General features: G+C 42.7%; 2 protein-coding genes across 4 annotated transcripts in view; both read left to right on the top strand.

Moving 5' to 3' along the window:
• Positions 1–13,183, top strand: part of ncoa2 (nuclear receptor coactivator 2) — a 54,465-nt gene extending 41,282 nt beyond the window's left edge. For 2 of the 3 annotated variants that reach the window (XM_068303975.1, XM_068303976.1), the window contains 11 exons: positions 3,843–4,044; positions 4,182–4,403; positions 4,921–5,124; positions 5,517–5,646; positions 6,083–6,257; positions 6,361–6,657; positions 6,994–7,071; positions 7,160–7,622; positions 8,378–8,555; positions 8,719–8,923; positions 9,920–13,183. In XM_068303975.1, the coding sequence (XP_068160076.1) occupies positions 3,843–4,044; positions 4,182–4,403; positions 4,921–5,124; positions 5,517–5,646; positions 6,083–6,257; positions 6,361–6,657; positions 6,994–7,071; positions 7,160–7,622; positions 8,378–8,555; positions 8,719–8,923; positions 9,920–9,931 (2,166 nt within the window). In that variant the 3' untranslated portion in view covers positions 9,932–13,183. The remainder of the gene's footprint in view (positions 1–3,842; positions 4,045–4,181; positions 4,404–4,920; positions 5,125–5,516; positions 5,647–6,082; positions 6,258–6,360; positions 6,658–6,993; positions 7,072–7,159; positions 7,623–8,377; positions 8,556–8,718; positions 8,924–9,919) is intronic. The other variant, XM_068303977.1, reaches the window with a different exon arrangement.
• Positions 13,184–15,127: 1,944 nt separating this feature from the next.
• On the top strand, positions 15,128–20,233 carry prdm14 (PR domain containing 14). Its single transcript, XM_068304546.1, has 8 exons — positions 15,128–15,764; positions 15,939–15,992; positions 16,078–16,238; positions 16,322–16,592; positions 16,680–16,882; positions 17,204–17,305; positions 19,543–19,762; positions 20,070–20,233. The coding sequence occupies exons 1-8, from the start codon at positions 15,128–15,130 to the stop codon at positions 20,231–20,233; spliced, it is 1,812 nt and encodes a 603-aa protein (XP_068160647.1).
• Positions 20,234–20,809: the final 576 nt, after the last annotated feature.

The following is a 20,809-nucleotide window of genomic DNA, read 5'->3' as shown; positions in this document are numbered from 1 at the left end:
ACGGTGTTTTGTTCTGGGTTTTTTGTTTTTTCTTTTAGCGAAACCCATGTTTTTGGTGTAGCATTTTTCAGTGCAATGCTTCTCTAGTGCAAAAAAAGAAAAGCAACGCTCGATGACCATATTTACAGGAAACCGTTGCACGACATGCTCTGATAATCACGAATGAAAGAAAGGCAGGAAACTTGCAAATGCAGCTCTATCACATAAGTCACTGCTAATCCACAGAATTACATAGAATTACACAAAATGACATGAATGCCTGCTGGTTTTGTTTCCCTCCTCATTCCCTCTCTTCAAAATTGCGAGTAAATAAGTAAATAACAGTGACATTAAAAAAAAAGCTAAATCAGCAGATTTCTCCCTCATTAGGCTTAAGTGGGTTGATATCTTATTGTGTGCCTTTCCCCATGCAGACGAAATGTTCGTTTGTGTGCTAGCTGTGTATGCACAGTATGTGCGTGACCACCGGGGTGCATTTGAAATGAATGGAAAATGTAATTGGATGGATAATAAGAACTACTGTTGAAATGAACAAAGAAGGAGAGATAAAAGAGAGGTGTAGATACCCCCAGGAGAGCCCACCCTCAGCAGTCAGAGTGAAAATGATGAGCCATATGCTCCTGCAGGTCCGCTCTGCTACCATGGAGATGGAGGGGAGAGGGAATGGCCTGTTTGTTGAACAAGCAACGCACAAGAAACAATAGAGGGGGGGGATAGGCAAAGAGCTTTAATATGAATGGTTTAAATAGTGCAGGTTTTATTGTCTGTACGGGGCCAGCGTGTCGGCAGAACAGACAAAATCTTACAGCAACATGGAGATGAAAAGACTCGCAGCTCGTGATGCTAATGGATCATTCCGGTTCTGGTGTATTATACTGAGTATGATTTTCAAACCAGGACAAGAGCATTTGTCAGACATGAGCTAAGCCTCCACTTCATTAGCACCATTACGCATGTGTGCGTGCGAACGCATGTGTGAGTCGGTTTCAGTTCCTTCCTGGCGTATTTCTGCTTGGTCATGTGTGAACGCTGGCCGCACTAGTTAAAAGGTCCACTCATCCCTCTCTCTGCTAACCTCCTCCTCCTCTCTGCCCCTCTCCTTCACATGATTGTTTGAGGGCTGAATTATTGATTGCAGGGGCCGAGCTAAATGAGAAATCAGAGCAGAGCTCCGTAGTAGAGGCCTGATGGCTGAAGGAAGTAGAAATACGGTCGTACACTGCAGTCCAATGTAGCAACGGATCCCGCAATTGTACCTTTTTCTTTTTTTTTTTGCTTTAATTGTTTTAGTGGTGTTGATGAAAGTTGCATGAACCTGTTTCCACTACAGAAGAATCCTTTTAAGGTCTTAATCTAGAATTTTCTTAATTCTCCACTGGATTAAAGCGCAATGTAAAAAACATTTTAGGAAACATTGTGAATTATTTAAACTGCTTCTCATGACCGATACTGATTAGATAAGTGAGTCGTCTGAAATGGTCAGATTCACCCACACTGTTGATGAGGGGCGAGCAAACAAAGTAATATTAATATTTTCTGATATACTTATTTCCTTAAAAAACTTTTAAAATATTATGGACAGCTGATTCCTGTGGCTTTTATTTGTCATCTTCTAAGCATTCGCTTTGTTTGAGGAAGGTAAAATAAGTCGGCTGACCTTTTCAGCAACATCCATTTTTCTGCACCCAAACCAGCAATTATTGCAGCCATTCTCGTGACTTAAGAAATTGCTATATCAGCTCTTTGAGGAGTGATAAGATGACATGTTTTTGTTGAATTCTTTTACTTCCAGTTGACAAATTGCAAACATGATCCTGGAATGCAGTGAGTATTTCTTTTTCTGTAGTCGACTGTGGCACTTCTGCTTTACCAACCCTGGTTCTCAGTTCCCTTTCCTATGAAATGGCCCGGGTTAGGTGCGGTAGCCTACTCCTGAATAAATGTTGATATTAAAACATAAGCTGTTTATGGAATTGGCATAAGAATGTGTATGATTTGAAATCTGGATCTGAGTCGGGGTTTAACAATGCACGTTTGGCAGTGCCTGGTGGTTGCCCTGCTGTGAGACCATCAGCCTCTGCTGTTTCCATGCACAGAACCGTAGGGGGGCAAGCTCTCCTTCTATCAGACATGCTTTAAATCCACGTCACAACTGATGAGAAAGGCTTGCAGGATCTTAAAATGTGTACATGTTGCCTTAAACGTCCTGCAATGTACATTATGCGTCCTTCGCTGCCCATCCACAGTCAAAACTGCTCCGCTTTAAAGTAATTTAGCAGTAATTTTTCTCATTAGATGTAGCTGGAGACTCGTAATTTTAATATTTGATAACTGTCCACTTGTCTTCATTTTTTTTTTTTTTTAAGGAAATACAGTACAGCACACCACTCGCGGTGCAGAAACAACAGACGCAGATAGCATTTCATGCACTAATGCGCTGAGGAGAAAAGAGTAACATGGATTGATGGAAATAGGACCCATTAAGGGTAAAAGCAGTGAGAAGATGAGAGAATAGAAAGTGGGAGGAGAGAAATGGAGAGGAGGAGGAAAAGAGCAAACTGAGAGCATACCAGAGCATTACATCATTCCTGACCTCATTAGGGCTTTTCTCTCTCCCACCACCCCCCCCCACCACCACCACCACCACCACCCCCACCTCATTCTGCTGCTCTCTAGCTCTCTCACATATCCTGTATGCTTTAATGCTGCTTCAAATGATCAGCATTGTATGGCTATCAGTCTGCTGATGTTTCCATTACAACATCTTTTAAGGTGGAGCAGCAGAAAAGGTCTCCATCAGACACATGCATGCTTCAGTCCCTGCAAACTGCAGTCTACCTTTCTGTCAGGAAGACTTTTTATTTACATGCTGGATGGGCACTGCCATCATGAAGAATATTGAAGTGAAGCACCATCATTATGGCCAGTGTGCCTTTTTCCTTGCCGTACAGTGTGTTAGGATCAGGAGCCATTCCTGATTCCAAGTGTGCTGTACTCTGGTGGCGCTTTAGGGGTACTGCATTTTATTTACTTAGTCCCTCAGGCCACACTGTTCACTTATGGAGATCGTTCTCTTCCATTTCAGCTGTAACATTCATAATTGCAAATTTGTGTAATTACATTTCACTTCAGTAATGGCGCTGTGAATGTTGTCTTGTAAACGTAATACAGAGCCACATTTCAGGGAGAGAGTAATATTGTTTTGTAACACACGGCTCAGGAGTAGATATTTTGTCTGCCTCCCAGGTATCATAGAGAGAAAATGTCTTTTAAAAAATAAAAAAAAAAACCTTCAGGCTCACAAGGCAAGGAATTCTGTTCAGTAAGTGAAACCAGACCCGCGCGTGGCCTTGTCTTGGTTAAAGATAGTTTTGTGAAAAGCTAAACAAAAAATGTCCAGATAGTCTAAAGGCCAGCCGTGTACGACTGCAGACTTCTCATCCAGTACAGCTGGTTTGTAGCGGAACAGGGTGGGGTCTCCTTTTGTAAATCAGCAGACAGTAATGTTCAAAATGATAAAGCTGCTTTTAAATGTGTGCTTTAAAAATGTGGACAAAAAGAGAAACAAACACACTGTGCTTTTTAAACTCTCAGCGGGTAAGCAAAGATCCGTGTCTGATAAGTCAAAGTGAAGAGTGGCCTAGATTTCATGGAAAATGGTCCTTTTTATCCCAGGGTTACTGCTGTGTTATAAACAAGGCCAAATATGCTGTGCGAATGGTGTTGACATGCTTACATGTATGCTTTGACTTGTTTGCCTGCTGTGGATGGCAGGAGCAGCAATTTATTTCTACATAAAGACTTCGGTCCTTAATGTTCTTCCCTCTGTCCGCTCCCTCCAGTCATCGGAGCTTGACGACATCCTGAACGACCTGCAGAATGCTCAGCCACAGCTCTTCTGCGAGACGCGGCCGGTCTCGTTGCCCAGTCCCATGGACAAGCAGAACATCATCAATGACATCCTACAGATGTCCGAGACCAACCCCGCCATGGCAGCGCAGCAGCAGCAGCACAGGGCCATCGCGACTGGCATGGGCCCAACGAGTGAGTTCCACCTTCCCAGATAAACGCCACAGTAACAAAAGTTCAGAAAATACCGCACATCATTGGGACGTCAACCTTATGCACATATGTTTGAACTTTTTCCTTTATTATTAAAAGCATCTTCTTCCCGTTCACAGACTTCGGTGGCATTCGACCAGGCCAGCCAGGCAGGGGTCTGCCTGTGAGGAGCGTTTCTCTGGACATGAATGTGTCCCCCCAGCAAGCATCTTTACAGTACCCCATAAGGGCCACGAGCCCATACGCACTCATGCAGCAGCAGCAGCAGCAGCAGCAGCAGCAGCAAGGCATGGTGGGAAATCACGGCATGATGGGTAACCAGGCTGGTATGGTCGGCACAGGTCAGTGTTTGTTGTTGCTACTTAATCTCATAATCAAACTGTTATGAGATTAAATCACTTTTTACACAGGAAACATCAGTTTAGAAAAATACAGTAGCCTTTTTGAGGAATTTGTTAAAAATCTAGGAGTTCTAACAATTGGATTAGAAAATTTCTCCTAACATGTTCGTCATCAAACTTCACTTTCGCATCTCTCACTGTAAAATGTAAATATCTTTATAGCTGTTTGATAAAGTATCATTCTTTTGCCAACACTCCTCTCTGAGGAAAGACCTTTTTCCTATGATATATCATGTCACGGCAAAGTGACTCATTTCCTGTGACAGGAAGTCACCCGCGCTGGCGAAACATTTTTCAGTCCCACATATTAGCAGTCCTCCTACTTCCCCCAGCACTACAGAGATGACTTGTACTGTATTGTTATTATTATTATACCATTGCATAAAATACCAGTGGATGTCCATTCAGGTCTGTCCTGGGTTGTTTCTAATATCTCTGTGTGTATCTGTTTTTCAAGGACTCATGGGTCCGGGTGGTCCACGGCCAGGCATGCAGCAGCAGGAGGGCTGGGTGGGCACAGCCTCGGCCCCTCCTCTGGGAACATCTGGCCCCAGGCAGCAAGGTGCAATGCAAGGCAGGATGGGACCAAACACTGCTCCAATGAGGCCCAACAGCCAGCCGGGGCCCCGACAGATGCTCCAATCCCCAATGTTGCCCAACGGTGAGAATCCGTGTACATTAAAAATACAGGTGTTATAGTTTTAACTGCGAAAACTAGATACTGTTATACTGTTGATTCCAGATTATTCCCAGTGAAGCATACGGAAATCTGACAAAAGCATTTTGAATTTTGTAGGTTAGTGAATTATCATCGCAGCCCTTCTGAAAGACAAAGATTAAAAAAGCACACAAGTAGTGCTGTTCAGTGTCGAAGGCTGCCACCTGGTGGCAAAGTGTAGTACGTCATTTAAAATAAAACAACCGTGTGCCAATGGTTTGACTTGAAAGAGCTTTATTTAGCCATCATTTTTTCAACAAAACCAAAATTTCAGAATAATCAGTCTGCAGTCTACAACCCTGACTTTAACTTTGTTGTTCTCTTCCTCCATTTAGCCCAACCGGATATGGATATCGCTATGGCCGGACACCATTTCTCCCAACAACAGGCTCCACCCAACCAGACAGCTCCCTGGCCAGACAGCATGATGCCCATTGACCAGACAGCTTTTGTAAACCAGAACAGGCGAGTTACCTGCTTTATTTATTTTATTATTTTTTTTTGGCTGTTCCCCATTGCGTGTCATCCTTTTTCCATTTTAGATGAATGCTTATATTTGTTTAGCAAACTTTTTGTGCCGGATGCCCTTCCTGTCACCATACAGACACTAATCAATGAACTTCATAGAACAGGTAGAGCAGAAAGACCATGTGGCCACCTAAAAACAATCAAGATCAGCTTAAGTTCTGTTTTCATTTTTACTTTACTGCCAGAAAATCATGAAATGTCTCTAAGACCATTTCACAAACACAGTAGTGTCAACATGTAAGCAAAGTTGTTGGTGCTGCTGCTGCCATCACTGCCTTCAGTCAGTACACAGACAATGGAAAGGAACTTCAGGCAACCCTCAGAGCTCCTAACCTGTCCGTTTAAGTAGAGCTTCTGTCTCCTCTCCCCCCAGGCCTGTGCACTCAGCGTCCCAGGATGATTTGCTGTGCAGCACAGGACTCAGCTCGGGCGATGGCAGCCAGGTGGATGAGGGAGCCCTGATGTCCCAGCTGTACACAGCGCTGAAGGATTTTGATGGCCTGGAGGAGATCGATCGAGCTCTGGGTATCCCTGCTCTGGTAGAACAAGTGAGATTTATCCTTCATAACTGACATTATCAGTTTTAGAGACTTTATTAATTTCTATAACTCACACATTTTCTTAATGTCTTTTTTTGGGATTTTATTTCAGAGTCAGTCAGTGGAGCCAGAACAGTTCCCCCAGGACCCCACGATGATGATAGACCAAAAGCCCCCCATGTACACCCAGCAGTTTGGTCCCCCACCATCACACCTGGCCCAAAGAGGCTACACCGGTGCACCCATTCAAGAGCAAGGCTTTCACCCCATGTCTGGCCAGATGGGTCCGCGGCCGGGGTACCCCATGATGAGGATGCAAGCCCGACCCGGACTCAGGCCGGCCGGGGTCGTCCCCACTCAGCCCAACACACTACGTCTGCAGCTCCAGCACCGGCTCCAGTCTCAGCAGGTACATGTGCAGCCAGGGATGTTTCCATAATTTATTTTTTTTTTAAATCTCTGATGTGACCATTCTGTTTGACCGGTGTGATTGAGGGTTGTGTAATTACCTCTGATGTTGACATTTTGGTAGGTCTAACCTGCTACACCCCAGTGTTAAAAGTAACACTTTTTTTTATTTTTTTAATTGTTCCACAGAAAAGTTGGAATCCATCTATTGATGTCATTATTTCTGTTCATTCTTTACAATGATATCAAAATTTTATGCAAGTTAAATGATTTTTAAAGATCTTTCAAATCATTTGAGGACGGTGTTTGTCTCCTCTTCTACGTCTCTTTCCACCAGAATCGACAACCAATGATGACTCAGATGAGTTCTGTGTCAAATGTGAACCTACCTCTTCGGGCTAACGCTCCAAACCAGGTAGGTCATCGCAGAGTGAGATGATGTCAGACGCGGGGCTTTCGTTTCTGTGTCCGCTCCTCTGTTCTTACTCGTCACTCTCTTCCAGGGGACCATCAACGCTCAAATGTTGGCACAGCGTCAGCGGGAGCTGCTGAGTAATCACTTGAGACAGAGGCAGCAGCAGGCCCAGCAGGTCCAGCAGCAGCGGAGCATGGCCATGAGGGCCCAGGGCCTCAACCTGCCTCCAAACATGGCCACAGGAGGCATGAGTAACCCCCGCATCCCCCAGGCCAACCCCCAGCAGTTCCCCTACCCACCCAGCTACGGTACCAGTACAGGCCTGGCCTCGCCTCCTCCCCCTACCAGCCCCTTCTCCTCCCCTCTCTCTCCCAGCCTGCCCCCTCTCCCCCCGAACCCCCAGCTCCACATGCATGGCACCTCCTCCTCTTCCTCCACTTCCTCCTCCTCCTCACAGATGATGATGGGAAACACAAACATGATGGGCGGACAGTACGGGGCCGTACTCAGCCCCCAAATGCAGCACAGTGCCTTTCAGTTTCCCAACTCAGGTATTGCCCCCTTCCTCCCAACCTCCCCCCCCCCCAGCCAACCACACACTTCATCCAGTAGCCCATTTGTGTGTGTATGTGTGTGTGTGTGTGTGCGTGTGTGTGTGTGACATCACATGTTTTATTTGTGGGAGCGACGGTTTGATTTCTAATGTCCTGATCAGCTGCAGCTGAGTCATCCAAATCACACAGAGTTATATTTTCCTTTTTAGTTGTATAACATGAGTCACTGTTCTGTGCATTGTCCAAAATGGTGTCCTGGTGTTCCACTCTTGCTCCACTAGAGAGCGCCAAGAGCTTAACTCTGGCTTCATACTGACAGTTATGACAAGGCCATGCTTTTACTACCCTGACAGCGGAGCCTTTAATCTGGAGCTAATCTGATGATGTCATAATACTTATTTGTATAATGACGTGATTTATCCTTCATTCCTTTATCTGATTCTGGCCCGTCAGTTCATTCAGAGCTTTAACTTCCACTAAACACGACTTGTCTTTCTCTTTTTTCTCCTGAGGGTATCTCCTTATTCCCTTTCTTTTTCCTTGCTTGAGTTACACGCATGTAGGAAACAATAAGACTGGACCGGACAGTCTTCAGCTGCACTAATCGTCACGCTTGAACAGACATGCACAGACTTTCTGCCACACCTTACTTGGAATGTTTCTGCAGATTCCAGTGAATGTTGCTATAAAAGATTGTAGCTGAGTCTCTGCAGGTGCAGCCTGGTTTAACCGTCTTGATGCATCTGCCACAGGTATGAGCCAGCAGGCAGACGGAGGATTTGGAGGTCCCGGCACACCACAGAGCCCTCTGCTTTCTCCCCGTATGGCCCACACACAGTCCCCCATGATGCAGCAAGGCCAGGGAAATGCAGGGTTCCAGGGTTCCCCTGATATGAACGGCTGGCCACAGGGCAACATCGGAGGCAACAGGTAAAGATGGATAGAAGCTAGAGCTCGGTTCTAAATTAACTGTTAAGCTTGGCATTCTGTAGATTTAATAGAATTGCATTCCAAACAACTATTTCCCTGGATAGGGGATATGCGTGGCCACACCCATCCTGATCAGCTTGTCTTTTCCCTCCCCTCTTCACAGTATGTTCTCACAGCAACAGGCATCGCCGCAATTCACCCAGCAGAACAACAGCAGCATGTTCAACAGCAATGGCATGAACCTCAACAACGTCTCCATGGCTACCAACATGGCAACCAGCAGCATGAGCAGCATGGGCCAGATGGCTGGACAGATGAGCGTGGCCTCAGGGCCCTCACCCGGCTTACCCTCCATGGGGCAAGAACAGGTAAATACCAGGCCGGTCCTGAGAGGCTGATTCTCTTAGTGGGGTAAAAAAAGATTTCACACAGTGGCCGGTAGACTGAGAAAAAAGAAAAGGTCTCGTCTTTCTTCCTCACAACTCCAGGCTTGCTTGTGTGCGTTCATCTTATCGTAAGACCCTAAGTGTTCGGGTACACTTATTGAACCGCCATACTAGTGAATAATTTACTCAGTAGTTTACGTAACTCCTCCAGCCTGAGTTCTGAAGCTTCACTTGAACTTAAAGGACAGTGATGTAATTAGCTGCAGGCACTTTAGAGCCAGACGATGCAGACTGCATTGTTGTTGTCGTGTGATGCTCACGGGCCTGTCTGGACTCGGAATCAGCAGGTTTGTACAACCTGGAAAAACTTGACTCCTTGTAGAACATACCTGTGGAATTTCTATGCTCGGAAAGACATAAAGAAAATGTCTGGTGAGATTAAAAATACTGGTTCGCTGATTCCTGATATCTGTCAGGAGACATCAAGAAAACTCACAACTATTTCTGCCTTTGTCAGCACTCCATTTCAGATGATAGTTTAATGTCATCCAAGTTAATTCCTCCTCCTGAGTCTCACTGGTATTGTTAGCTTCGGTGTGTTGTTGTCCATGATGCTTTTAAGCCCAATAAAGGGCCATGAATATTTAACCAAGGTGCTGCTGTTTGATTGTGTGCACTTCAGGCTGTTGTAACGTACCAGTATATCTGTCACTTGATTTACCCTCCTTCAGAGACGATAGAGATATATTAGCACTTAGATAATTTCAATTATTTACCCTTTCAACATTAGTGCTACCTTTTGTAGTTTACCAGCTTGTGTTGTGTGCCTAGAGGATTTCTACTTGTTTAGCATCTGGTGCACTTTTGGCCGATTTGCTTCAAGACGAGTTTTGGGATATGAACCGATCCCCGTGCTGTTCAGTTATGTGTATTCGTCAAATGTTGTGCTTTTAGTTAACTTGTGTTGTTTATTTTCAGAAATACTGCTGACCCTCATGGAGAACTTTCACCTGAACCTCAGCGATCAGCTGGTGAAAGGAGCACGTTGGCTTTTTTTTTTAAAATTGTACAAACATGTAATCGACCGACTGCCCCTTCAACCAGCCAGGCCACGCCCACGCCTCCCCCAACCCAGGTTAGCTGGGCCTTTTTGGGCAGCTTATGGAGGAGCCCGGCCCCGGACAGACACTGGATTGTGTGGAGGGCTATAGGGGAGGATGGTGGATCTCTGTACAACATGCCTAACAGTCGTGGAGGAGAGTCTTGTGATGAGCCAGTTTGTCTGCCTGTCCAGCTGCATTCACCGTAGTGTGACTTACTGTAAGCCTCCTGGTGGGGGACACTGACCTAAAGGGGGCAGCAGTGGGTGGCATCCCTCGTTCTGATGAATGTATTCCTCTCACTGGACAGGGGCCATTTACAATCTCATCTCAAAAGACAGAAGAAAAAAAAGAGAAAAAAGACGTTCAGTACATGGATTTTACTTTCATGGCCTACCTTTCTCAGATTTTTGTGACATTTCCACAAAATTCCAAAATGGCAGCAATTACTCCAAGTTGTGTTCAAATTATTGGATGGAGCTCAAACACTTGGCCGGTTTTGCCTTTTTGCTTTTCTTTCTTTTATTATTATTTTAGTTTCTTCCTTGTGAGAATTAAGATGTAGAATGAGGAGATGATTGAAAAAAAAGTGATCTTGAAAAACACTGCAGAAGAATGGTTTGAGTGGAATAATGATCCGTGTGCTTAGACTAATTTAGACCAGAGGTTTATATAGTGTAATAAATTAAGTTTTATTTTTTTCTGTATAGATTAATTTTAATTATTGTAGATGATACTTTATCCTAGTAGCAACAAGAAAAAATATTTCTAAAAGTGTGAAAGAGGCACTTTTTTTAAAAATAATTTTAACAATGGTTGTTCTCTTCTGATGAGATTCTTCTGTTAACATGAATAATGGATTATGTTTTGGTCCTGTAGTTTCAGAAGATGTCAAAATCATGTATGGTTAAAATGAATTACAGAGATTGTACATAACAATAAGTAAAACATTTTGTTTCCTATTTATTTTATTCCTTAGGGTTTGGTTCTGTCTGGTCACAACTGCCTCTTTAAGCAGAGTGGGGGTTTTTTTTTGTTTTTTTTTCAGGAGGTGGAGTGGGAACTTCAATGTCTCGATGTTCTGGTACGACGCAGACAGGGGTGGGAGGTAGGGAAGGGTTGTAAAGGGGTGTGCTGTGTATACAGTGTACAGATTATCGCTTGCTTCTCTGCCTTTAGCATAAGAACACCACACAAAAAAAAAAAAGCTAAAAACGTAATGTCAACACAGCCATAACTCAAAAAATAAGTAACAGAAGTGTGCTTTCTATGTTGTCTGGAGTGAAAAATGCTTCATACAAGCTGCTAGGTGCAAACTATTCTTGTGTGATGTAAACAAGCAATAATGATTACTTGAGAAACTCTTGGGTTTTTGTTTTGTTTTTTGTTTTTTTGCTTTGTTTTTCTTTTTGTAATTTTTGTACAGTTTTCCTGAATAAAATGGACAGATTTTTTGCTCCACGTTTGGATGCAGTATTAAACACAGTTTTTTATTGCAGTTTGTACCAAGAAAGTTGACACAGCCAGACGCAGCGTTCCTGTTAGATTATGCAGCATTGGCTGAGGCCTGTAGAGGGAAATAGTTTGTGATCCCCTTGTTGACACACGACCTCTCTGCCTCCAGCCATTCCTCTATAGCAGAGGTCAGAGTTAAGACTGGACGGTTGGTGAAACCTGCTCTGACAGACACTTAGCCATATTTTATGACCTCAGGCAATTAGTTCAACTATTAAGTGTTCACTAATGACATGCTTTTTTTGTGCACCAGTATGGGTTTGGTTTGACCTTCACAAGATCTAAAGCATGTCATCTTCTCTAACCTCAAAAGTACATTTTCCTCCAAAAAAAAAAAAAAAAAACTTTTTATAATAACTATTTTAACCCTGAACAGACTTTGAGCAAGCCAAATAATCACTTTTCAATTGGATTTAGTAATTTTACCAGCTTTTATTTTTAGTGAGAGATGAACTGCTGGTAAAACGTGCTTTGAGGCCCACAGAATATAAATTTATGATGTCACTGAACAGGGTCTAATGTAGATGTTGCAGCATTAAACAGGAAGAGAATCATTCTGAATGTATTGTCATTTAAGGTCTAAGGATGTGACTGATGGTGTGTATTGTCGTGGCGTGGCGAGAGTATGGTGCGCCATGCTCTTCTCAGCATTTAGGTTGGAATTTGCCCGTCATCGCTTCATTTTTAATCAGGTTCCATGTAAAATTTGAAGCTGTAGCAAGTCAACTTTAGAACTCAGTCTGCATTAATGTTGTTTTTTGGTTTCATCGTTGCAGATGTCCTGCAGTTGTTCTGTTGCAGGAACTTAAGAGATCACACTTTTTTAATAAATGCTGTTTTGATTGTATCACATAGTCCTGCAGAAAACGCCTTTTTGAGCCATTTTAAGAATGATTCACATCCCTTTGCAAATTTCCAAAGATTGTCAAGATTTTAAAAAGATTTAAAGCCATGTGGTAGCAATGCATTTTTTAGCATTTATAATGAGGACAGGTGCAAATAAATGCCCATTACAAATATCCAGGCCACTAAACAAAGATATTTTTTCTCTATAATTTATGGTTTTGAATAACTTTAAATGCCCTTTTGTATTGTCTGCCAATTTCTTAGAGCTAAGATGCAACTTTAAAATGCTAAAACCCTAGCATAATGCCTTAGATTTCGTCCGTACTCGTTCTTGCTGTCTGTATAAATTTGTATAATGACTTGTGTACAATATTGAATGGGTGCATAATTGTTCAACTCTGTGTAGTTGCTGGAGACTCATTCACAGCTCAGCTGTCCCTCATCATCGCTCTCTGTTCTGTGTTGGGTTGAAGTTATTTCATCAATCCCCCTTCTCTGTTTTAAGGAAGACATTAAACATGGGGATACTGAAGCAATATGTAATATATGGACTTTGTGAAGAAAGCTTACTGTTTGTTTTCTGATTTTGTTTTTATTTCTGCATTGTTCACAGGAATCACACTATATGCCCGCATCCACCTTTGTATCCCTAGTGTGTGTGTGAGCGTTTTATGCAAAATTAGATATACAAGAGAAGTTAAAACCACAGTTATGCAAGTTGTGAACTAATATGGCTTCGCTGTTGCTATTTGCCTTGTAAATAAAGAATTCTGTTATTGCAGTATTTGACTGAATATTATTTAATATGGGTGACATCATGCCTCCGCTCCCTTTACAATTTCCAATGTATGCAAGTATATAATTTTAAACTGAAATGTTTAGTTAGCATGTTTTTTATTGAATTTTTCATATCGGAAAGAATAAAATCCATGACAAACATCATGCTAAGAGAAAAGCTTATATTTCAATTTATTCAAATTGCCTATAATTTATCGAGTCACAGCATGTCTAGTGGATTGCTAAAGATGATAATAAAAGTAAGATGGGCAATTTTGTAATTAATCAGACTTGCTGCTAAAAAAAAAATTTAGATTTGTGAAAATTTTTATATTTTTGCGGGTTTTGTTTAGAGGCTGAATTCACTAATTGTAATTGTATGTATGTATTGAAGATTGGACAAAATCCAGATTAAGATATCGAATTAAGTTAAAAGTCAATCACCATATACGTATTAAACCGATCTGTGATCAGATTATATCAAAACACCGTTGAAGATTGTTTGGCGCAACAAAACAGACGCAGACTTATAAATTATTCTTTTGTAATTCCCCACATCCAAATCACAACAAGACGTGTTAACATCCTACGGGGGGCGAGGGGGGGGTGTCCATCCGATAAAAAATGTGAGCGTGTCTGTTGGGGTGGGGGCCCTCCCATAGCCGTGTCTGTTGGGGTGGGGGCCCTCTCGCGTTCAGTCTCCTCCCATAGCAGAGGAACCGCGTTGGTGTGGAGAGGTTCCACGATGGGTTGTCCCTGACAAAACGTATTCCTATGGGGTATTGAGATGCATGAGGTAAAGGGAGGCCTGGCCAATGGGAAGGAGGTGCCGGGAATCGAACCCGACTGTGTCCAGTCTAGGTGCCCTCAGATGACCACAGACCAACATAAAGACAAGAACCGACGCTCCTGCTGCGCACAGACGCACTGAGGTTTGGAGCAGCCGGCCTCCAGCCCACGTCGCTTCAGGTTTCACTCCACGCACCAGGCGCTGTTCAAACCTGAAGACTGTGGACATGCGAGAGACGAACGACAGTGTGAAATAATATTTGACCATATTTTTTACAAGGTGAGTTTTATTTCCGATAAATTCAAAGCACAGCAGCAACCCACCGCTGCGTGTTCATATTAGACTGTAAAGAATCTTGGTTACAGAACTGAGATCGTGCTCGTTTCAGGTATGTAAAAATCATGTCCAAGAATCCGTTTTAAATTATTTATTATAAGGATTTCCTTAGTCTTCTCCATCACTTCTCCTACCGATGTCCTTTTCCCCCGGTGATTGTGCTGTGGGTAATAAAACGCTTCATTAATGTTGACCTCTGCTCTGACCGACTGTTCTTTAATTGGTGTCATGACCCTGATTTGTCTGTCTATTTACTGGCTGATTGGTAAACGGTTCCCAAAAACACCGCATCGCGTTCCAGACGTCACTGAGAGCCGCTGATGAACATTTGATGTGAGTCTGGTGTGTGTGTGTGTGTGTGTGTGTGTGTGTGTGTGTGTGTGTGTGTGTGTGTGTGTGTGTGTGTGTGTGTGTGTGTGTGTGTGTGTGTGTGTGTGTGTGTGTGTGTGTGTGTGTGTGTGTCTCCTCTCAGCTGGAAATATTGCAAAATCGGCTGTCCGATTCCAGCGTGGGTTGTTTTTACCTCTTGTGCGATAGAGTTGGTCAATATTGAGATTTGCGTCCTTATGCGGACGACATTGTTGTATTCATTGAGGTAAGTCATGTCATGTCCTCTCAGAAATCACATCTGATGGAAGATGCGACATAAAGATCCTTCTTTTATTACCATGGTAACCACTCTAAAGGCTTCCTCACATTATAATAACTAATGTAGGTGTGGTCAGTCTCTCCTGATGTCAGGTTTCCTTTTTTTAGACTTCCAGTATTAAACTTTTATAACTCTCCCCCCATCATCTCCACCAGACTCACCTTGGTGCTGTCATGTCGGTGTCCATCATCCCTGTAGTACTGAAGGACAAGAGCTATCACGGCGGCATACTGAAGGGGAGCCCTGCTCGGGGCTTCTACCCGGCCCCTCTCCCCGGCCCCCACCAGTACCTGGACTTCTACCCACGGACTCCTAACCTCCTCCATCCGCTCAAGTCTCTCGGACGTCTGGTGTCGGACACCCACGCCGCCCTGCCGCTCAGCCTAAACGGCAGCGCCCCTCCGTTCCTCAGCCAGGGGGGCCCCCAGCCCCCGATTCTGCACGAACACCCCATGAACGCCCCCGGCTTCCCCTATCTGAGCCAGATGTTGCCCGGACACCCGCTCTACTCCAAGCCGGAGGAGCTGGCCGCCGTGGTGACGGAGCACGCCGCCGCTCCGCTGTCCTCTGACTTCAGCAGCCCGTCCAATGACAGGTCCTCCTCTTCTTCCTCCTCCTCTTCCTCCGCCACATCTCCACCAAAGGACGCACTCTTTCGTTTCCGGAGCGTAGAAATGTCTCCAGAAAAATCCCGCACGTCTTATAATTTTAGTGAGGATGATTTATTCACAGTGCTCTACGGTTACTCCAGCAGTCGGGAGCCAAACGTCAGTCACGCCATATCAGGGCTGGCCCTGCCCGGAAAGTCAGGTGGGGCCCCTCAAGCGACTGGATATTCAAAAATGCAAAAATTATAATTGATTACATGCGTAATTTTATAATATCTAATCTGTTAATTTATAATAGATCCTTACTAGGCTTAATCTCCCCCAGAAATATGATTAATGAATAGTGGGGGGGGGGGGGTTGTTTGCTCCTTTTCAGTTTCAGACTCTCACAGTCTCCCACTGGACCAAGAAGCCCTTGAGCTTCCAGAGGGTAAGATCTGTTTCCTTCCACTGATCATATTTTATTGTGTGTATTTTGAGCCACGGGGTTTGAGATCTGACGTTTGTGTTTTCAGGGTTAACCATCGTCCAGGCGTCTTGGGGAAACGTGTCCCACCGTGGGGTTTTCACGGACAAAAGCAGCATTCCCAAAGGGACGCGCTTCGGACCTTTCCAAGGAAAACTGGTCAATACAAGCGAGATTAAAACATATGATGACAACACTCTGATGTGGGAGGTAGTGTTTTGGGATTTCCCCCTCCAGATTTTCGTGTCTACATCTCGAGAAATTAATTTTACAATCTGATAATCCTCTTTCAGGTGTTTGAAAACGGCCGCCTGAGTCATTTCGTGGACGGCAGGGGAGGATCGGGGAACTGGATGTCTTTGGTGAAGTGTGCTCGTTTCCCAGATGAGCAGAACCTCATTGCTGTTCAGGTTCAGGGTCAGATTTTCTACGAGGCCTGCAAAGAGATCCGAGCGGGTCAGGAGCTGCTGGTGTGGTATGGAGACTGCTATATGCAGTTCTTGGGGATCCCTCTCACCCTGAAAGACTCCAAAGAGGACAGCAGCGCGATCCCCGCCACAGAAGGTCAGGAACTAGACCTCCTTTCGGTGAAAATCTTTTTCCAACCTTGCTTTGGTTACCAAATTTTATTAATTTTTTTCATTTCCCCAGATGCCGGTGAGGGTTTCAAGTGTGACAGGTGCGGGAAGGTGTTCGCCTACAAATACTACAGAGACAAACATCTGAAATACACGCGCTGCGTGGACCAGGGCGACAGGAAGTTCCCCTGTCACCTTTGCAACAGATCATTTGAGAAGAGAGACAGATTGAGGATCCACATTTTACACGTCCACGAAAAACACCGGCCTCACAAGGTAACGCAAACGAGCGTGGGCAGGTGCGCGTCTTTCAGCTTTTAGCGCAGGTTGTCAGTCCCGACTCCACGTGGTGCTGAAAAGACAGTTCCCCTTAACGACACCAAAAAATATACTTCAATCGGAGGTAACACAGGGAAACGAAATGATTAGTCGATAGTCCAAATGTCACTTTTGTGAAATACAGTCTATTTCGTCAGGAACGCGCACAAAAGATTCAATAAAAATGTTAATAGATTTAATGTTCCAAATTAATTAGAAAATAAAAATGCAAATAAATAAATACTTTTTAATCGTATGCCTTATCTGTCTGATCTACAGTGCTCGGTGTGTGGAAAGAGTTTCTCCCAGTCGTCAAGTCTCAACAAACACATGCGTGTGCACTCTGGTGAGCGGCCGTACAAATGCGTCTACTGCAACAAGGTAAAAAAAAAAAAGACCTTTTATTTTCTATTTTAGGGTGTCATAAAGTAGAAATAAGAATTGGAATGTTTTCAACCCGTGCTAATTCATTATGGAGTTTAGTCCACTGTATCACTGCACCTGAAACTGATATTAAGACTATTATTCGTTATGAAATTTCTTCTCTTCCTATACATTTTTAACATTGTCAATATGTTTGTGTGATGAAAAATTCGTAGCCTTTATATGTAGTCTAATCAAAAATATAAAACCTATTCATGTCATTATAATATTACATATTTACATTTCTACAATAATGAACATTTCACGGCAAAAAACAATTTTAAAAAAAGCATGACGCAATAATTAATTTGACATTAAATTGACTTCAGGGAAACATAAAGTTACCCTCTCAATAAATTATTCAAAATAAATAATTTGATTAAAATGTGTATTTCATAGAAGCTGACTTTTGAAATAATTCAGATATAGATACATTACTCTTGAAAGTTTTGTTTTGTGTCCCACCTGTGTCCTGCTTCTTGATCTGAACCAATGAACAGCGGACATGAATCACGACCACGTCACTTTTAGGACGAAATGAATTTTTTTTTAAATAAAACCATAAAGTTTATGGGTTTTCCTCAATCCCCAAAAGAATTAGGGGCAGTAAAAGAGGAGCTCTGTGGCAATATGACACTCTGGCAAGCACACGTGTGATCAGATGCGTGAGACTGAGCCAATCAGAGAACAGTTTACAATGAGTCAACCTGCGACGCATTCACTGACGTCATGTAAGAAATACAATAACACGTACTGTATCTGTAACCTTATTTCTGATATATACTGAATATATCTTTCAGACATGAAAGACACGTCATTTAGTTTCTCCTTCGGCTCAGTGAGTGTAGGCCTTGATTGAATGCAGGTCTTCATTGAGTGTAGGCCTCCTTGGGAATCTTCTTTACGTCAACCAATTTAAATTTACTTCCTCGTGTCGTGGCGCTTTTGGCTCATTGTTCCTCTCGGCGGCCACGCTCCGTGGAGACACTTACATGCTAATTATCGCCAGATGTACACCCACCCCTTTGTCTACAGAGATTACACTTTTAATTTACGGCCCTGGAATTAGCAGGAGTGTTTTTGTTCTTTTTTTTTTCCTAGATATCCTCCCCCCTTAAAAAAAAAAAAAAAAAAAAAAAAAAAGTAGCCGGAGAAGGACCGTTCATAAAAACACAATTAAAATAATTTAAAAAAAGAATTATGAACAAGGCTAGTCTTAGGTTTATAAAGGGTAAACAGTCACGACACTTTGGCTTCAGCTAAGTGTTAAGATGAAGAAGAAATGTATACTGTACCTTAATAATCCCCTTGGGGAAAATATTTTTCCACTCATAGTCTATATTACACACGAGTATACACACACACACACACACACACACGCACACGCACACGCACACACACACACACACACACACACACACACAAGCGACCTATAAGCATGCAAATTTATAAGGTGACAGCTCCTTCTTGGTGCGCCTTGCTCAAGGGCACACCAGCAGTGCTGGATTCTGAGTCTACTGGACTGAGCTACCGCCGCCCTTACTTATAATAACGCCAGGCTTAAGGTTCTATTGTGCGATGATTTATTTTGAAATTTATCGATAGAATTTATGAACTGGTTTGTTTATATAACTGGTTTTATAAAACATTTGTGTTTCCTGTCATATTTTGTGTTGGGGTTTTTTCACCGTGGGTCTGAGAGGAATGCAATTTCATCTGTATGTCATGCAAATATAGTACATTTGACAATAAAGTTGACTTTGACTTTTTAAATTTTAATTAGACCCACAGGGAGAACATATTTGTTTTATATTATTTTTATTTTTTAGATGAGAAACTACATAATGTGGCGCCACTTGCATTTAATTGGCGTTGTGATGCAGTATGACATAAGGTAATGAGGATCTTTATGGTCAGTGATCGCTTGTGTTGCGTTCGGGTGGCGTCGTCAAAACGAATAACCTTCAGTAATATGGGATAATAATAATAATAATAATAATAATAATAATAATAATAATAATAATAATAATAATAATAATAATAATAATAATAGTCTCACGAACTTAAAAGACCACAGCCTATAATTACATCTGCTGAAAACCGGTAGAAAAGCCAGTTCAGGCTTGATCCTGCAAAAAATGTGAAATCCCTAAATCAAACGAAAGAAAACGACATGCTGACTTCTCTCTTTTCAGGCCTTCACTGCCTCCAGTATTTTGCGAACACACATCCGACAGCACTCCGGAGAGCGGCCCTTCAAATGCAAGCACTGTGGGAAGGCCTTCGCCTCACACGCCGCCCACGACAGCCACGTCCGGCGGACCCACGCCAGGGACAAACCCTTTCCCTGCGACCTGTGCCAAGCTTCGTTTCCAGAGGAGCAGGAGCTTCAGTTACACATGAAAAATCACAAAAGTAAGACATTATTAGTCTAATACAACACAGTGCTGGATTTATTTGATTTTGATTGGTGTTAAATGCATCATGCCACCGTAAGTAAATTAAAGAATCAGATTGAGAATTACAATTTCTTCCCATAATAATGTGCAAAACAAACAAACATATTGCCGGGTCTTTTACAACAGCGCACTGATGCTTTCGAATCTGTGATTTCCTTACTAACCAATTAATTCGGAAAAAATGAAATGTAGGCTGCAGAAATTTAATGCTGAATTTCTTTTGCATTGCAAACTCTTTACTTATGAATGATATTGCTTTGCAGAAATCTTGGACAGCACAGCGCTTCTGTCTTCCCCGGGGGATGGATTAGAGAAAGCCTCCGTGTTTCCCGTGAAGGACAGTGTAAAAATGCAGAAACACACCGGACAAAGCCTACCCTATACCGGTATAACAGTTTTAAACCCAGAATATCGGCCCTGGAACTAATGTAAATGAACTAGGCCTCTTCAGTTAATCCCGTCAGTTCGTTCTAATCATTTGTAATATTTTACAGGATATTTTACAGTGATAAAATATATCACAGGAACAAAAAATCCGCTCAGGCCCAAGGTAGGATCTCGTGGTATTTCTTCATGTAAATGCTGCTTGAATAAAATATGTGTTGTTATATATAAAAGGTCTATTTAAATAGGCTCCTCATTATTGAAGTGTTTAGAAAAAATGTGTCTAAGTCTATTTATAAGATGTTAAATTTATTGTATGTGTTTGGCTTAAAGCTTCCAGTCTAAGAATAAGAATGATCTTCTTCTTCTTGCTATTATTTTTATTATTATGCCTATTTTGGGTTCTCTTACATCAGCTAAGCTTGAAAAGCAAAACTACTTCCATCAATGTAATTCTCATCTTATTTGTACATAGTATAAATGTTACACTGTCTCTTAATTTATAATATATAATTTTTTACCATCATGTACAGCTACTAAAGCAATGAAAAATGTCTTCATTGGTTCTCTATGATCATCTGTTTTCTCATGACTAACAAATAAAAAATCAGCGCATGGA

The sequence above is a fragment of the Antennarius striatus genome, chromosome 20 (genome assembly GCF_040054535.1).
Source record: "Antennarius striatus isolate MH-2024 chromosome 20, ASM4005453v1, whole genome shotgun sequence".
NCBI lineage: Eukaryota > Metazoa > Chordata > Actinopteri > Lophiiformes > Antennariidae > Antennarius > Antennarius striatus.
The sequence above is the reverse complement of the archived record's forward strand: the minus strand, read 5'-3'. Positions and strand labels throughout refer to the sequence as shown.